The 18,150-nt window shown below is 43.5% G+C and overlaps 1 protein-coding gene across 2 annotated transcripts in view; it reads left to right on the top strand.

Moving 5' to 3' along the window:
* The first annotated feature begins 17,427 nt into the window (after positions 1 to 17,427).
* The window catches only part of slc25a26 (solute carrier family 25 member 26), a 55,203-nt gene continuing 54,480 nt past the window's right edge, over positions 17,428 to 18,150 (top strand). For both annotated transcript variants that reach the window (XM_034199207.1, XM_034199209.1), the window contains exon 1: positions 17,428 to 17,571. In XM_034199207.1, the coding sequence (XP_034055098.1) occupies positions 17,539 to 17,571 (33 nt within the window). In that variant the 5' untranslated portion in view covers positions 17,428 to 17,538. The remainder of the gene's footprint in view (positions 17,572 to 18,150) is intronic.

Raw genomic sequence — 18,150 nt, 5'->3', positions numbered from 1 at the left:
CTGAAGTCTTTACACTGGCTTCCTGTGTGTCAAAGAATAGATTTAAAAAATACTGCTGCTGGTTTATAAAGCTTTGAATGGTTTAGGCCCAAAATACATTTCTGACCTCCTGCTAAATTATGAACCATCCAGATCTCTCAGGTCTTCAGGGACTGGTCAGCTTTCTGTCCCCAGAGTCAGAACTAAACACGGTAAAGCAGCGTTCAGTTAATATGCTCCAAATATCTGGAACAAACTCCCAGAAACCTGCAGGTCCACTGCAATTCTTACTACTTTTAAATCCAGACTAAAGACTTTTCTTTTTGTCGCTGCTTTTAATTGAACTATTCATATCTTAGACTGCACTGTAACTTTTATCCATGTATTTTTTCTTTTAATGTTTATTTTATTATCTTTTCTTTTTAATGACTGATTTTAAATGCCATTTTCTTATTGTCTTTCGTTTTTTGTAAAGCACTTTGAATTGCCTTGTGTTGAAAGGTGCTATATAAATAAACGTGCCTTGCCTTGCCTTGCCTTGCCTTGCCTTATATAGCGCTTTTCACAACTCAAAGACGCTTTACAGTATGAGGGAGGGTAGACAAACAAGGACAGGCAAACAAGTAAGTATAGTAAAATAAAAAAATAAAAAGGCAGTCAAGAGGAAGTTGATTGAGAGGGGGGGGGGGGCTTATGGGTAGACAGAGTTGAAAAGATGTGTTTAGAGGCAGGACTGAAAGACTGTGAGGGACTCAGAGTCACAGAGATCTTGGGGGAGGGAATTCCAGAGCCTAGGAGCTGCCACTGAGAAGGCTCTGTCCCCAAAGCTGCAGAGTGTGGATGTGGGAATGGATAGGAGTCCGGCTGCAGTGGATCTGAGGGACCGTGGGGGTTGATAAGGAGTGAGAAGGTTTGTGAGATAAGGGGGGGCCAGATGGTGGAGTGCTTTGTAGGTGAGGACCATCATTTTGTAGTTGATGCGATGGGAGACAGAAAGCCAGTGGAGGTCTTTGAGGACTGGGGTGATGGGATGCCATGATTTGGTATGCGTGAGGAGACGTGCAGCTGCATTTTGAACCCGTTGGAGTCTGTTGAGGGATGTAGTGCTGATGCCGTAAAGAAGTGAGTTGCAGTAGTCAAGGCGGGAGGAAATGAAGGCATGGATTAGTCGTTCGGCAGCAGGGCGGGTGAGAGAGGGTAGGATTTTTGCAATATTGCGGAGGTGGAAAAATGAGGTTTTGACTGTTTGGCGGATGTGAGGTTCGAGGGAGAGGGTGGGGTCAAAGATTACGCCAAGGTTGCGTGCCTGATTGGAGGGGGAAACAATGGTCCCATCGATGGTGAGTGTTATGTTAGTGACCTTGCTGAGGGTGGATTTGGAGCCGATTAGGAGGAGTTCTGTTTTTTGCTGTTCAGTTTGAGGAGGTTATGTTGCATCCAAGTTTTAATAGCTGTCAGACAGGAATCGATGTGAGCAAGGGGTGGGTTATGGAGGGATTTGGTGCTGAGGTAGATTTGAGTGTCATCAGCATAGCAGTGGAAGTCCAGGTTGAAGGGGCGGAGTATCTGACCGAGGGTGAGGAGGTAAATGATGAAGAGGCGGGGGCCAAGTACTGATCCTTGAGGAACGCCTTGGGTGACTGAAGCTGTGGCAGAGGAGTGGTTGGGGAGGGAGATGAAGTGGGATCATTCAGTGAGGTAGGACTGGAGCCATCTGAGTGCAATACCTTCAATACCAATGTCCCTGAGTCGGGTGAGCAGGATGTTGTGGCTCACGGTATCGAAGGCTGCACTCAGGTCGAGGAGGATGAGCATATTGAGGGAACCAGTGTCAGCAGAGGTGAGGAGGTCATTGAGGACTTTGACGAGTGCAGTTTCTGTACTGTGGTGAGGACGAAATCCAGACTGAAGTGGTTCATAAAGCTGGTTGGTTTGGAGATGGCAGTGGATTTGTTTGGCTACAATGCGTTCAAGAGTTTTGAGAGGAATGGTAGGTTGGAGATGGGGCGGTAATTAGTGAGGGAGGAGGGATCAAGACCAGTTTTTTTGAGGATTGGAGTAACGGCAGCAGTTTTGAAGGCAGAGGGGACGGTTCCATGGGACAGCGAGGAGTTGAAAAGGTTAGCAAGATAGGGGCAGAGGACGGGGAGGCAGGACTTCAGGAGAGGAGTGGGTAGAGGGTCAAGGGAGCAGGTTGTGGGATTTGAGGAACCGATCAGATGGAGCATTTCAAGTGGGGTAACCAGGTTGAACTGGGAGAGGCGGCGCTGGGGAGAAGGAGTCAGGAGGTCAAGGGAGATGGGGGGAGAAATGGTAGCGGTGGAGGTTGGGGGAGATGCTTGTATATCAGATGGAGCTGAGAAGGAGTGGTTAATGGCGTTCATTTTGTCTGCGAAAAACTGGAGGAATGAGCTGCAAGTAGCGGAAGTAGAAGTAGGGAGGTTATCAGCACGGGGTTTGAAGAGCTTGTTAACTGTGGAGAAGAGGGTCCTGGAGTTACGGGAGGGGTCAGTGAAGATGTTGGAGAGGTAGGCAGATTTAGCGGCAATAAGAGCATCTTTGTATGCATTGAGATGGAGTTTGTAGCTTATGTAATGGACTGTGAGGGATGATTTCTTTGAAATACGTTCAAGTTGGCGGCCTTGCTGCTTCATTTTACGCAGTGCGGGTGTGAACCAGGGTGAGGAGGTCTTGAAAGTAACAGTTTTATTTTTGAGGGGGGCTAAAGTGTTGAGGGAGGTGAGTAGGGTGGAGTTGAGGTGGTTGAGCAGATCATCAGGTGAGCTGAGGGTTGCGTCCAGGGGGAGATTAGACGATAGCAGTTAGGAGAGATGGTTATGGTCAATGGAGTGTAGATTACGGAAGGTGATGTTTCTGGGTGGGCAGGGGTTTCGGGTGGGGGGGGGGCAATGGTGAATTGTATGAGTTTGTGGTCGGAGAGGGGAAATGGGCAAGGGTGGAGGTCAATCACTGGGAGGTTGGTAGAGCAGACAAGATCAAGAATGTGTCCTTTGTCATGGGTGGGGAAGGTGACATGTTGGGTGATAGAGAAATTGTCCAGTAGGGTTGTGAATTCGGATGCCAGCTTGCAGGTGGGTGAGTCAATGTGAATGTTGAGGTCACCAAGTAGTAACAGACGTTGAGAGAGGGATGACGCAAGTGTGAGGAATTCAGTGAAATCGGAGAGGAAGGAGGGATGAGGTTTAGGAAGCCGGTAGATGAGGATGACTGTCAGTGAGGGAGGGGCTTTGAAGGCAATGAATTCAAAGGATGATACTGAGGGGAGGGTTAGTTCTGTGATCTGGATGTTCTGATTGTGGATTACAGCAAGGCCGCCACAACGGCGGGAGGGGCGGGGTTTAGTGATGTATTTAAAGCCAGGGGGGGATGTTTGGTTGAGGGAGAAGAAGTCATCGGGCTGTTGCCAGGTTTCGGTGATATTAGGCAAAAACAGGAAAGATAATGTGAGCAAATGTCACTTTCAAGTATGTGTGTGTGTGAGAAAGTCTTGCAAGAGGCTAAATAAAGCATGAGAAATCGGTACAGTGTTGCACAAGGCTCTGTGGAGCGTCAAAGCAGCGCCACTAGACGGCAATCAGGCTTGGCAGGGATATCCGTCACTGCAGACACAAAGACAGAACGGCTTTAGCGGAACCAACGAGGTGTGTGTGACTCACATCACCCAAAAAATGCCTCTAATGGGAAATGAGCATATTAGGCTACACAAAGTAATGGAACTTTAGATTTTAGTGCACAGGCTTTATTGTCGTTGTTTCGCCAGTCATGCATGAGAAACATCCCCCATTCTTCTCCATCAGACCATTAGCCTACGTCTCGAATGTGTGTTATCCATGGGGTAGAAAAGTGTCTTCTCAGTAGAAAATGCAAAAAGCTGCTGGTAAATTATAAAGAAGTGAGACTTGGTGAAGTGATTTATCAAAGGGTACAGCATGCTGCAAACAAAGCTCCCCTGATTCATTTTGCAGCTCTTTTGTGTCTTTGTTGTTTGGGTGCTCTCACCTTCCTCCTCCTCAGCACTTAGGCCATGACAAATGCAAGTGTCATCTTTGACTAGGAACCAAAGCAGGGAAAGGCCAGTCAGTTAATACCAGCGGAGGGAGAAAGTCAGCCACACTAGTTGTGATGAATAGATACCGTATCTCCTTTGAGATAATTTTGTGTAAGTTGCTTTCTGTGAGGAGACTGGCTCTTCATTTTCTCCTGCTTTTACACCAGCACATTTCTTCACAGAGGATTCAACATTTAGGCTTGATTTTGTCCACAATTACACTCTTTCAGAAACATTTTTAAATAAACATGAGGATTTTTCAGACTAAATATTGACCCAAATTGAATTTCTTAGTTTATCTCAAAATATAACATAGATAGTGTATAGGCCTAATAGCTGTGCTTTTACTAATGCTAACATTAGCATGATACATGCTCACAATTACAATCCTTCATGTTGAGGTTCAGCAGGTCACTGGTGAAATGTTTACCATTTTAGTGTGTTTTTTCACGGCCAAAAATCTTAACTCATTTGTGACACCTCACGAAGAAGGTAACGTCTGTCAATCTGACAACCAAAGCCAAACATTCACTTTTTCTGTCTACATGTTAACACTGAAGGAGTTAATACAAATGTTGATGATTTGTTGTGATCTATAACAGAGTGTGCGTGTAGAAGAAAGGCTAAGACGCATATAAAATTAAAATAAATAAATAAATCACTTGTATAGCTGCGTCGACTAGGCCTAATATTCTACACACCATGCTAGCAGCTGTGAAGCTTTGTGCTAAATTCTAATATCAGCTTGCTAACATACTCACAATAATCCCCCAAACATGTTGATGTTCAACAGGTGTAATGTTTAACATGTTCGCCATTTTAGTTTTGAGGGTTAGTTAGCCAGAGAATCGTACAATAGAAAATATAAAGATCAATAGAGTATCCAAGGAACACACAATGGAATGGGGGATGGACGTCACATCCGAGGGGTCCGGAGGTATGCCCCCCGGTAAGATTTTTTTGAACATTTTAAAGTAAAATGCTTCAATCTGGTGCACTTTGAGCAGAATTACTACTAGATCTAGGGGGTACAACTCTAAACACCCATATGAAAAAGATCGGTTTACATTTTATTAATCAAATAAGTATGTGAACATAACCAATAACCTACCATAGCCAATAACAAATAAGTAACTTATTTTATCTTTGTTGTTCTTTCATATCTTATTTGACCTATTAACATTTATTTATTTGTGTATTGTAGTGCCGAGAGATATGGAGTCAGAGGCGGTGCAAGGAAGGTGCAAGAATAGTGATTTATTCACAAGCTGCAAAGGACATGTTGTCGGGTCGCAGCCCGGGTCGACAAAAGAGAAAGCCAAGAGGGCACACACTATTTATAGGTAACCCATAACATGTCCGTGTGGGAACAATAACCGCAACTGTAGTTCCAAGTTTGAATTCTGTCCCAGTGGTTAAATAGGTGGTCATCACACAAGCCCCCCCAGAATTCAAACATGGCAAAACAAATAATATCCCCACGTCCGTGGAGGAAGCACCACAAGGGCCGAGGAGGGTGGGGCCACAGGTGAGGACCGGGCCATGGAACGGGCCACGAAAGGGGGCCGCAGGAGAGGGCAGGGGCCCTAACGAGGGCGAGGGCACCCACACCGGGGGCGGGCCGTCGTAAGGGGGCCGCAGTAGGTGTCGCGGAGAACCCAGCAGGAAAGAGCGCAACCCGGCCGCAGGCAGACGCACAACGGCGGCGGGCACGAAGTCCTCGGCAGGCGTCGAGGTATTCCCGGAAGAGAGGAGCAGTCCCCCCGGGAGGAAGGAGCGCAACCCGGCCGCAGGCAGACGTGCAACGGCGGCGGGCATGAAGTCCTCAGCAGGCAATGAGGCATCCCCGGGAAGCAGGAGAGGCCAGACAGGGTCCCGGAGCGCGCCACCCATGGGCCGATGGAGCATGGGCGACGTCCGGAACTGTCGAGGCGAGAGGGAGTCCAGGAGTGCGCCACCCAGGCGCCGATGAACGTGAGTGGCGTCTGGATATCTCCGGAAGGCAGGAGAGGCTAGACAGGCTCCGGAGCGCGCCACCCACGGGCCGATGGCAGCATGGGCGACGTCCAAAACCGTCGAGGCGAGACGGGGTCCAGGAGTGCACCACCCAGGCGTCGATGAAAACGTGAGTGGCGTCTGGAACCACCGTGGAGGCGGTGAAAAAGGTGAGAGTGTCCACATGAGGTCAACCGGCTGGTCGAACCTCCTCTCCGGCACCAGAAAAAGGGCTGATAGCCATTAGCACTAGCCGTCGTTAGCCCCACGTGGTTAGCCCCACGTGGTTAGCCGCTAGCTGCCGTCAACCAGCGCAGCTGGGACGTGCAGCCACACGCCCCGAAGTAACAAGCCCACGAGGCAGCAATCGGGTTGCTGGTCGACCCAGCAGGTCGTGCATGGTCTCCCTGTAGCCGGAAAGCCGATGCGGGAATGGCGAGCAACGTCCCCAGCCATTCCGCGGGGCGCGCACCGAGCCTCAGTCCGCGCGCCGGTGGCAGCCACGGACGTCTCCAATCAATCCCCGGCATTTCGAGAAAGAAACCTGAGTTTCCTTTGCGGTGTTCGGGTCCGTCTCGGAAACTTCTCAAGACGCTGTCGGGGTCACCAGTGTAGTGCCGAGAGATATGGAGTCAGAGGCGGTGCAAGGAAGGTGCAAGAATAGTGATTTATTCACAAGCTGCAAAGGACATGTTGTCGGGTCGCAGCCCGGGTCGACAAGAGAGAGAGCCAAGAGGGCACACACTATTTATAGGTAACCCATAACATGTCCGTGTGGGAACAATAACCGCAACTGTAGTTCCAAGTTTTAACTATGTCCCAGTGGTTAAATAGGTGGTCACCACAGTAGCTATATTTTTTAATCTCTCCAGTTTAAAACGATATTTTTGGTTTACTGTCCTACATTGAAATGATTTCAAACCTGTTTATCCCAATAATTATAAAGGAGTGCCTTGGAAATATTTGTTTTACATAAATTGTGATCAAAACGTTTGAGACCTACTGAGATAACAGACTAAAGTGAACTATCTAAACACTGAGAGTCCTTTACCTCACTGAGCCTCTCAGTTTGACAGGAGAGGACTCTCCCTCCACATTATTGTAGAAACATCTACTTCTTATATCCATTAGAGCAGCTAGCACCAGATTATAATAACAACAGCACCGCTACCAGTGCGCCCTCCCTTTCTCCCACGCTCACTCGCACTTTGGCTGTGAGCTGCGGGCGCCTGATAAGCCAACATCCCCCATTTTCATCACATACAGCGCCCATCGTACAGGGCAAATGAAAAGTGTAACCGGGGTTATGAATATTGTTACATCAAGGCCGAAAATGCCGAGTGCCAACGGTCAAAAATGTTTTTCTACCAGCGCAGCGCCTCCACAGATCTGGCGCCCTAGTCGAACATCTATAACGCCAGTGCTACGGGCCGGCCCTGAGTACAGTTAAATATAGGGACTGTCATTAGTTGAAGTCTTAACAGTTCAATTATTGGACCCATTTTTTGAAATTTGACCTGATGGTTTAGGTCAATATTTTAAGGCTTAAAGTATATCTTATCTGCAACTAATATGAGAAAAAACTCAGGCATGTGACCATGGCCTTTACACTTATCTGTAATACAAGCAAAATAAATATTAGAATATAACTAAATTGTATCGAATCCAAATTTCACCAAAGATATTCCAAGCTTTATTGTCAAAGGGTGAAAGATGTCTTGACAACTGATGCCTCTATTGTGGCCCCTGCCAGTGGACACCTATATTACAGGAGGGATTATACCCGTCTTGACAAATCAAAGCCATCACAGATCAATTTATGTGACAGCCCTTCGCTCAGCTCACCTGCTCTTAGCGAAACGACGACAACCGAGCGCACAGTGTGCATTGTGGTGAAATGGTTCACTGCAATCAATACGAACCAGTGAAGCCATTGGCACCGCTGCAGCAAGAGGAGGCGGCATCAGGAGTGCTTTGCCTTGTCTGTGATCTATCTATCTTTAGGCGGGCGTTAGGCATGGGATCAATATGCTACAGGCAGCTCATATTTCACCGGTTCCCCAGCACGGATGAGAGGGCATAGGACGGAGAGATAGAAGGGAAGGGGAAGACGGGATGATGACAAGGCTTTGCAAGGCTCTCGGGGTCAATCCAGAGAGCAAAGGGCATGAAGCAGAAACAGGTGATATGAATGCAGGCAAAGGTGAGAAAAGAAGGGAGAAGTTTTGGGTGTGACGTAGGAGTCAATAGTGCAGCAGAGGCTTATACGCTACATGGACGGCAGCGCAGCCTGACAGCTTGTCGATTCAGTGAATTTATAATGAATGTTCTTTTATTCTCCTCTTTCCCTCTAACCTTTCTCTTCTCCTTTATCTCACCTCCCTCCTTCCTCTCCTCCTGTCACCTCCCTCCTCCCTCTCTCCCTCCCTGTCACTGACTCATGTAGCCTATCATCCTGTGAGTAAAAACAAAGACTTATATGAAAGGCGCTTAGTCGCATTTCCCAGTACCCCTGCTGTTGCGGTGTCCTAATGATGCAAATGTTAGGCCGGCTAATGAGCAGGAGTTATGTTTCGGTTGAAGTTTGCAGCGCTGCTCGACCACCCTGTCTCATGAATAACATCACCGTGTCAGACTCAAGGTGTGTGTTCCTCTCATCTCACAAATAATGACCATTACAGATGGTGCCTTCTTCAAATTACATATGAGAGAGGAAAAAAAGGAACATTGTTGGTGCACAACGGTGTCTAAAATGAGCAACTCAGCCTTTAAAATTAAGGTAATAAAAATTAATTTAAAGAAATGTAAGCAATCTGCCCTTTCTGAAATAACACTCATACACACACAGGCATAAAAGGTGTTTTAAAACTTCAGGTGGAAACATCTCTCCTGTGCAAGAAGCAACCTTTTGCCTCCGAGTTCATTCTGGCTGTCATCACACACACATGCCTCTAAAGGAGTGAAGTCAATAGATGTTGGCTCTCTGTTATTACAATAACCCTTATGGCTGCTTACATTTCTCTCCCTCCCCAAATCGTTGCTTAATCCTCCGCGCTTTTGCCCTTCAGATTTTCAAAGACAGCCTGCGGGCTAGAATTGCCCTTTGCCGACTTGTGGCTGACAGTGAATAAGTTCCCCTCTCGTCTCCTTCCTTTTATCTCTGAGATCATACTCAGAGTGGGTCAAGATCAATGGTGCTCCCTGCAAATCTGCCCAAGCTCTGGGTGCTTCTCATTGACCTTACACAGGAGTACCTGAACACTCTGACTCTCATCCAGCCAGCTTTTACATTAACTTCCCTGGATATTATCACCCAATGCTGTGGGGATTTTATCCTAAAAGTCACAGAGCAGTTTCTGCTCAATTAAAGTTCAAACTGTAAGCTTTCAGCTGACATGTAACTGTGAAGTCACTCAGGATTAGATAAGGTAAAGCCAACAGCTAAATCATCACATAGAAATAAACACATATTTTAGAAGCAAAGGTTAGCAAACCACTTTCTTATTGACTCCACAAATCTTCAAGAAGTAAACACACTTATTGTGTCCAGCCTTGTTAAGAAACTTCTATGATTTGTACATTTTGAATGCCACCTAAATCCATTGGGATTTACAGGTATAGAGCATTTGGAGCACAAATGACATAAGTCCCAATAAGCAAGGACATACTGTGACAGGGTGATAAATGGCTTAACATGATGGAGCAGACAGGACTCTGGACACTGCAAACTTCTCAACAACAACCGAAGAAAAATCAATTTCAGGTATGGAGTAGAATTAATGCGATGTATTGACTAAACTGAGGGACAAAGTCTTCCTCTGGGATGGGCTGTAATATAAAAGCAGCGGCAAACTGACAGTGTCACAATAAATAACAGTTGCATTTACTTAGGGGAGTAAAACATGAATAAATAACGTTAAAGCCTGATACACCAAAGCAACAAAAACTATTTTCTTTACAAGCAGTGTCATATTCTCTGAAGTCTATCTTATGAAGTGCTGCATCAAGACAATAAAAGCATGAAAGAAAGTGATGCTGTCCTCGGGCCTAACACATATCAAGACAGCAGCCCGGTCCAGATCCAGCTGCGGCTCACATCCAATGGGATCCCTGCGAGACCCGCTTCAACAAGATGGATGAGGGGCACCGAGCCTCAAACTGGGCGCACTCAGCCCAGACATCATCAGGTCCGGGCTGAATAAAGAGGTGGCGGCCCCTCGCCTGCTCTTCTCTAATAGGAGGCGCTGCCTGGCTGACAGCAGCCCATAAATAACCCAGTCGGCGTGTCACTGGAAAAGAACACACTCACCTGAGCACACTCACTCAACAGGATCACAGGGGAAAGGGGCACAAAAATATAAGGGCTCGCAGTAATAGGATAGCTACACCAGAGTGTGTGAAGGTGGGCACAGAAGCAGAGTAAAAATTGAAACTAAAATCTTAGTTTGTTGCAGACTTCTATATTGATTTGGCTGTTAAATAATACAGTATTAGTTTAACAAGCACTTATTTTTTCCCTTACTATCTTTGTCAGAAGTGGAAACCCTCCATTCAAACAACAAAACGGTTATCTCGATTGGGACAGTCAGGCTATGACTTCATCATTTCTGAACAACACCTTATAATTCGCCTGTGGCTGAGAGGAAGAGCTGTTGTCAGAAGGTGGTGGGTTCAATCCCAGCCATGCAGTTATCATGTTGATTTATCCTAGTGTGTAGTTTGCTGCTTGTTAAATGTGTGCGTTGTCTCACTGCTATAGTGGAGAAGAGCTTCAAAATCTAAAATCTCAAACCTGTTAAAAATCCCATCCCTTACACCTCTGTTACTGAGTTTTAGGTAGAGCAACACCTTTAATAGCAACATATTTGATGCTAACAAACATTTATATCTGGCTCTTGAGGGCTCTGAAGTGAAGTGTACTTCTTGCGCCAAATAGATCAAAGTAAATCAGAGTTTATTTATAATTTTTTTTAGAAATACATTAAAGATACGAGTGTTCTATTTTATTCTTAGCTATTTTTTTATTTATACATTTATTTATTCTTTCTAGTGTTTATTTATTCCTGTATTTACTTCCACATCTATTTATTTATTTCCGAATTCATTTTATTTATTTATTCCTGTATTTATTTCCGTATTTATTCATACATTTATTTATTTATATACACTTATGTCATGTTCCGTCCTCTATACACTTAAACCCCCTCTGAATATTGTTTGTTTGTATCACTTGCTGATGTTTGTACTGTTTAGGGCTGTGGGTGTGTAACGTAGCTAGGTCGAAGCGCAGCGGACTACACAGACACATCACTTAGTTTGGTTTCATAACCTGCTTATTTTTCCTGGTTTTAAATAAAGGTGTAGCACCAAATTACACATAATAATAATACACTTTATTTGTATAGCACCTTTCATGCACAAAGCAGCCCAAAGTGCTTTACAGAAAACATATAAAAGCAAGACAGAAAGAAAATACAGTAAAACATGGACAATGATACTAGTGACAATTGAAAGTTAACCCAAATTAAAAGATAGGTTTTTAATTTGGTTTTAAACATTTCAAGGGAGTTTGCTGTTCTAAGATCCACATGATCCGGGCCAAACACCTTTGGCTCAGGTAAAGCACCGGCTCCGGCATTGGTCGATGACAGCCACGGAAGAGTGGCAGCAGAGTCCGAGTCCAGTGACAGCCGAGAGGAGGGTGAGAGGGCAAGGGATGTCTGCATTTGACCCTGAATATACAGTATGTCTTAAAGTAACAATCACTATATGACCAGTGCACAACAAACATATATTGCAAACTGTGTGAGTGTATTTGTATTCTTCTTAGTAATTTCTTTGTATATTACTTTTCTATGCAATTTTAAAACACAACCCCTACATACCTGCATGTTGATGCCGAAGTCTTGGTGTCTACTGAAACTAACCTTCCTTTTTCTGCAACAAAAAAAGTTTGTTGTTCCTCCAGTTGAACGTTTGGAACATGTAGACATGCCTACGGGAGCGATTTGTGCTAAAGTGTCTTGCTCAAGGACACATCGGCATGTGACCCAAAGTCACATCCGCATAGGACTTTCTGTTTTCTTAATTAATTACCTGGTAGAGAATAGGTAAAGAAACAGAAGAAAACAAACCCTATTCTCCAATACTTATCATACTGTGTGAACGTCCGTGTGAGAAGAGATGGTCATTTGTGAGTCTTCTGTGTCTTCTCACTGTCACACTCCTAGGTTTATGTCACGGTTTTAGTGTTGTCTGTCTGGTTATGGGTTTTGTAAGTCTGTTTTGTCTTCCTCCTTGTGTTTTGTCTGGTCCTCCTCCCTGTCGTTAGTTTCCCTGGTGTGTCTGATTGTCTCATTGTGTTCACCTGTTGCCCTTGTGTTTCTCCCTCCCCTGCCCAGCTGTGTCTTGTCCTGTGATTACCCTTCTGTGTATTTAGTCTTCCCCTGTGTTCCATGTCGGTTCATTGTTTTCCCCTCCATGTTATTCCACGGTCCGTGTTCCTTGTGCTGCTCGTTTGTTTTTTGGATATTTTGGATACTGCCTTTTTGCCACAGCTTTTATGATTTAATAAAGCTCGCTTTTTGTTAAATTCTGCATTTGGGTCCTACCTTTTCCACACACCCTGACACTCACCCATTACATTACATGTCATTTAACTGACGCTTTTATCCAGAGCGACTTACAAACACTTCAATACCGTAGACATGCCTACGGGAGCGATTTGTGCTAAAGTGTCTTGCTCAAGGACACATCGGCATGCGACCCAGAGTCGCATCCGCATAGGACTTTCTGTTTTCTTAATGACTTACCTTGTAGAGAATAGGTAAAGAAACAGAAGAAAACAAATCCTATTCTCCAACCCCCTCAATATGCAAACAGCAGTACACTTGAGTTGTCTACTGAAACTAACCTTCCTTTTTCCGCAATAAAAAAAGGTTGTTGTTCCTCCAGTTGAACATTTGGAACATATTACATTACAAACACTTCAATACCGTAGACATGCCTACGGGAGCGATTTGTGCTAAAGTGTCTTGCTCAAGGACACATCGGCATGTGACCCAAAGTCACATCCGCATAGGACTTTCTGTTTTCTTAATGACTTACCTGGTAGAGAATAGGTAAAGAAACAGAAGAAAACAAACCCTATTCTCCAATACTTATCATACTGTGTGAACGTCCTTGTGAGAAGAGATGGTCATTTGTGAGTCTTCTGTGTCTTCTTACACATTACATTACATGTCATTTAACTGACGCTTTCATCCAAAGCGACTTACAAACACTTCAATACCGTAGACATGCCTACGGGAGCGATTTCTGCTAAAGTGTCTTGCTCAAGGACACATCGGCATGCGACTCAGAGTCACATCCGTATAGGACTTTCTGTTTTCTTAATGACTTACCTTGTAGAGAATAGGTAAAGAAACAGAAAAAAACAAACCCTATTCTCCGATACCTACTTTGTGTAAACGTCGGCACATGACAAATTCCCTGTCTCACATTTTACGAGTAGAGATGGTCACGTCTGAAGAATGCAACATCCGCCAATAATTTCTGTTTGCTTAATGACTTACCTTGTAGAGAATAGGAAAATAAACATAAGAAAACAAATCCTATTCTCCAACCCCCTCAATATGCAAACAGCAGTACACTTGAGTTGTCTACTAAAACTAACCTTCCTTTTTCCGCAATAAAAAAAAGGTTGTTGTTCCTCCAGTTGAACATTTGGAACATATTACATTACAAACACTTCAATACCGTAGACATGCCTACGGGAGCGATTTCTGCTAAAGTGTCTTGCTCAAGGATACATCGGCATGTGACCCAAAGTCACATCCGCATAGGACTTTGTTTTCTTAATGACTTACCTTGTAGAGAATAGGTAAAGAAACAGAAGAAAACAAACCCTATTCTCCAATACTTATCATACTGTGTGAACGTCCGTATGAGAAGAGATGGTCATTTGTGAGTCTTCTGTGTCTTCTCACTGTCACACTCCTAGGTTTATGTCACGGTTTTAGTGTTGTCTGTCTGGTTATGGGTTTTGTAAGTCTGTTTTGTCTTCCTCCTTGTGTTTTGTCTGGTCCTCCTCCCTGTCGTTAGTTTCCCTGGTGTGTCGGATTGTCTCATTGTGTTCACCTGTTGCCCTTGTGTTTCTCCCTCCCCTGCCCAGCTGTGTCTTGTCCTGTGATTACCCTTCTGTGTATTTAGTCTAGTCTTCCCCTGTGTTCCATGTCGGTTCATTGTTTTCCCCTCCATGTTATTCCACGGTCCGTGTTCCTTGTGCTGCTCGTTTGTTTTTTGGATATTTTGGATACTGCCTTTTTGCCACAGCTTTTATGATTTAATAAAGCTCGCTTTTTGTTAAATTATGCATTTGGGTCCTATCTTTTCCACGCACCCTGACACTCACCCATTACATTACATGTCATTTAACTGACGCTTTTATCCAGAGCGACTTACAAACACTTCAATACCGTAGACATGCTTACGGGAGCGATTTGTGCTAAAGTGTCTTGCTCAAGGACACATCGGCATGCGACCCAGAGTCACATCCGCATAGGACTTTCTGTTTTCTTAATGACTTACCTTGTAGAGAATAGGTAAAGAAACAGAAGAAAACAAACCCTATTCTCCGATACCTACTTTGTGTAAACGTCGGCACATGACAAATTCCCTGTATCACATTTTACGAGTAGAGATGGTCACGTCTCAAGAATGCAACATCCGCCAATAATTTCTGTTTTCTTAATGACCTACCTGGTAGAGAATAGGAAAAATAAACATAAGAAAACAAATCCTATTCTCCAACCCCCTCAATATGCAAACAGCGGTACACTTGAGTTGTCTACTGAAACTAACCTTCCTTTTTCCGCAATAAAAAAAGGTTGTTGTTCCTCCAGTTGAACATTTGGAACATATTACATTACAAACACTTCAATACCGTAGACATGCATACGGGAGCGATTTCTGCTAAAGTGTCTTGCTCAAGGACACATCGGCATGTGACCCAAAGTCACATCCGTATAGGACTTTCTGTTTTCTTAATGACTTACCTTGTAGAGAATAGGTAAAGAAACAGAAGAAAACAAACCCTATTCTCCAATACTTATCATACTGTGTGAACGTCCGTGTGAGAAGAGATGGTCATTTGTGAGTCTTCTGTGTCTTCTCACTGTCACACTCCTAGGTTTATGTCACGGTTTTAGTGTAAGTCTGTTTTGTCTTCCTCCCTGTCGTTAGTTTCCCTGGTGTGTCGGATTGTCTCATTGTGTTCACCTGTTGCCCTTGTGTTTCTCCCTCCACTGCCCAGCTGTGTCTTGTCCTGTGATTACCCTTCTGTGTATTTAGTCTAGTCTTCCCCTGTGTTCCATGTCGGTCCATTGTTTTCCCTCCATGTTTCCACGGTCTGTGTTCCTTGTGCTGCTCGTTCTCCAATACCTACTTTGTGTAAACGTCGGCACATGACAAATTCCCTGTCTCACATTTTATGAGTAGAGAATGGTCACGTCTCAAGAATGCAACATCCGCCAATAATTTACGTTTTCTTATTGACCTACCTGGTAAAGAATAGGTAAATAAACAGTAGAAAACCAACACTATTCTCCCACCCCCTCAATGTGCAAAGAAAAAGAAAAAAATACCTCCCATTTCCAATTTGCCTAACAGCTGTTGTGAATGAATACAGTATAGAAATAAAAAACAAGAATAAAACAAACCTTGTTTTCTACCTAGAAAATGAAATGGAATTCTTCCTTGACTTATGCTACAATCTTTTACCAAGTTACATACAAAACCTGATATATGCAAGAGTAGTACAAAAAACGAAATCTAAGGCTTTGCTCCAGAATCAAAAGTTGTCTTTCGTAATCCTGCGTAAACAACAAAACAACCTACAGAGCCAAAAACATAACCTCTTTGGCAGAGGGAATAAAGTGCACACTTTCAAAAGGTAGTTCTCTAATATAGGCTTAGAAAATTAAATGTAGGTAGACACCTCAAGTATTTCAGCTTCAAAACACTCACACTTAAGGTGTATATGGACATTTGCAGGCACAATCTATTGTCTTCTAATAACTGAAGATGCCTATTTCACAGTGTTAACAAAAGGAAGAAAATCATCAACCTCCCCATTTAATTTAAATATCCCTCTCAAATGTAGCACTATTTTGCAAATAGTCCACTGCGGTGTCATACCAAACCTATTAGCTTTCCTTCATAATTAAAAATCCCCATCTTACTTTAAAAAACTCTCAAAATGATCACACTCCTTCGCTCCTTGGTCTCTGTTGCGTCATGACGTCACCGTTTACGAGCCGCGGGTTGCACTTGCAGACCCCTGAGTTAGAGGGAGGATAAGAGGGAAAGGGAGGATGAAATGAAGTCAGTTGAAGAGTTATTTGCAGCAAAATGGTTGGAGCTGTATGACAGTCAGGCCTACAGGTACATGCTTCTTCTGCAGGTTGATGAGGAGCTGTGGTCAGACCCAGTGAGGTCGTAAAATGCTGCCCAAGTATTTTTCTCTCCTCTGTTTTTTTCTAAAAATATAATTTTTTATTTTTCCTCAAAGTTTTCCTTATACTTACCTGTATTTGACAAAGGCATTGTTTGTGTTTACACAACTGTAACTATGTGTTGTGCAGGATAGTTTTACCAATTTATTTTGGTATATAACAACGATATTTGTGTTTCTGCCCATATCGACTTGAACAATCTTTTTATGCAGAATTCTCTACAGAGCACCATAAAAGAGGAGTGTGCTTTAGATAATGCACCACAGTGTGTAGTGTAGTTGGTTGGACAAAGTGTATTGTATACTATAAGTGAAGTGTGTGCCATTTGCTGCAAACGTTTTGGTAAGTCGTTATGTAGTTTTGGGTGCAGTGCTTCATTTAGCAAGAGATATATGATGTGCTTTGCACTTTGGGTGTGTGGTTTTGTGAATTGTGTAAAGTGTTTTGACAAAATTAGCCCTGTTGTCAAAAAAAGTATTTTAGCAATTGAAAAACACTGTAATACGAAAATGATTTAAATAATAAAATAAAATGGGAAAACATTAAATAATAATAATAAAATACATAATACAATCATAAAAACTTTAAGGAAATGTAATATGATAAATATATCATATAATAAAACTAAATGGCCCAAACATATTATAATAAAATAATACACATGATAAACTGAGAAAACTCAGGTATACAGTACTTGAGTGAATGTACGTTGTTACTACCCACCACTGGATATCACCGATGCAAAATCTTGCATATTCTTGGTAGAGTTAAAGCAGAAAGCACAGATTTAACGTGATGTATTTATTTTTGCTTTCCCTGTCACGTGATAAGCTTTCGTCATGACGTAATACGGAAGAGATCCAACCAAGATGGCAGCGTCCTTGACAGGCATGTGTTGATTATAGCCGGGTGTCAAACATGCTTAACAGTTGCATATTTACGGGCAAAACAACACAATAGAGAGGGTTTTGAAAGCGGAGCATGGAGAGACGAGAGTTCGTCGCGTACATGGTGGTAAGTTTGCACATTTTAACAGATATTAGTGCTATTTGTTAATATTTCTACAAACACAACCGGTAATTCCAACATGTTTAATGTCATCTCCTTTGCTCAGCGACTGACATTAATGTAACACACCCTCGAAAATATTAAATGATAGTCGGACATTACGGGACATAGTCATACATACATATATAACTAACAATGCTGGACAAAATGAGCTACACAGACTTTTGCTTAAGGTTGAACCAGCTGCTTTTGTTACGTTTTAAACATAGACTGTGGGTTATAAACAGTTATTGTGGATGAGTAGAGCATCTCTGTGTGCACGAGCCAGGGGGCGGGGCCACTATACATTATAATGACTTCTACTTTCACTGTTCAAGTGTTTGGGATAATTGCAACCTTTTGTGTTCCTTCCCCAAATGAACCATGTTAAACAAGGAGTATCAAAGGTATATCGCCAGTGTATCATTTAATTGTGTTTGCTACACTGATGTTTTTCTACTGGTTCTTAGACGAGGTGAAAGGCCAGTAATGGCAATTAGAAGTAATATAATGGCATTACTTGGAGGGAAAACATGTTTGTGAGTG

Source organism: Gymnodraco acuticeps, unplaced genomic scaffold, assembly GCF_902827175.1.
Source record: "Gymnodraco acuticeps unplaced genomic scaffold, fGymAcu1.1, whole genome shotgun sequence".
In the NCBI taxonomy this organism is placed as follows: Eukaryota; Metazoa; Chordata; class Actinopteri; order Perciformes; family Bathydraconidae; genus Gymnodraco; species Gymnodraco acuticeps.
This window is presented reverse-complemented; position numbering and strand designations above follow the sequence as displayed.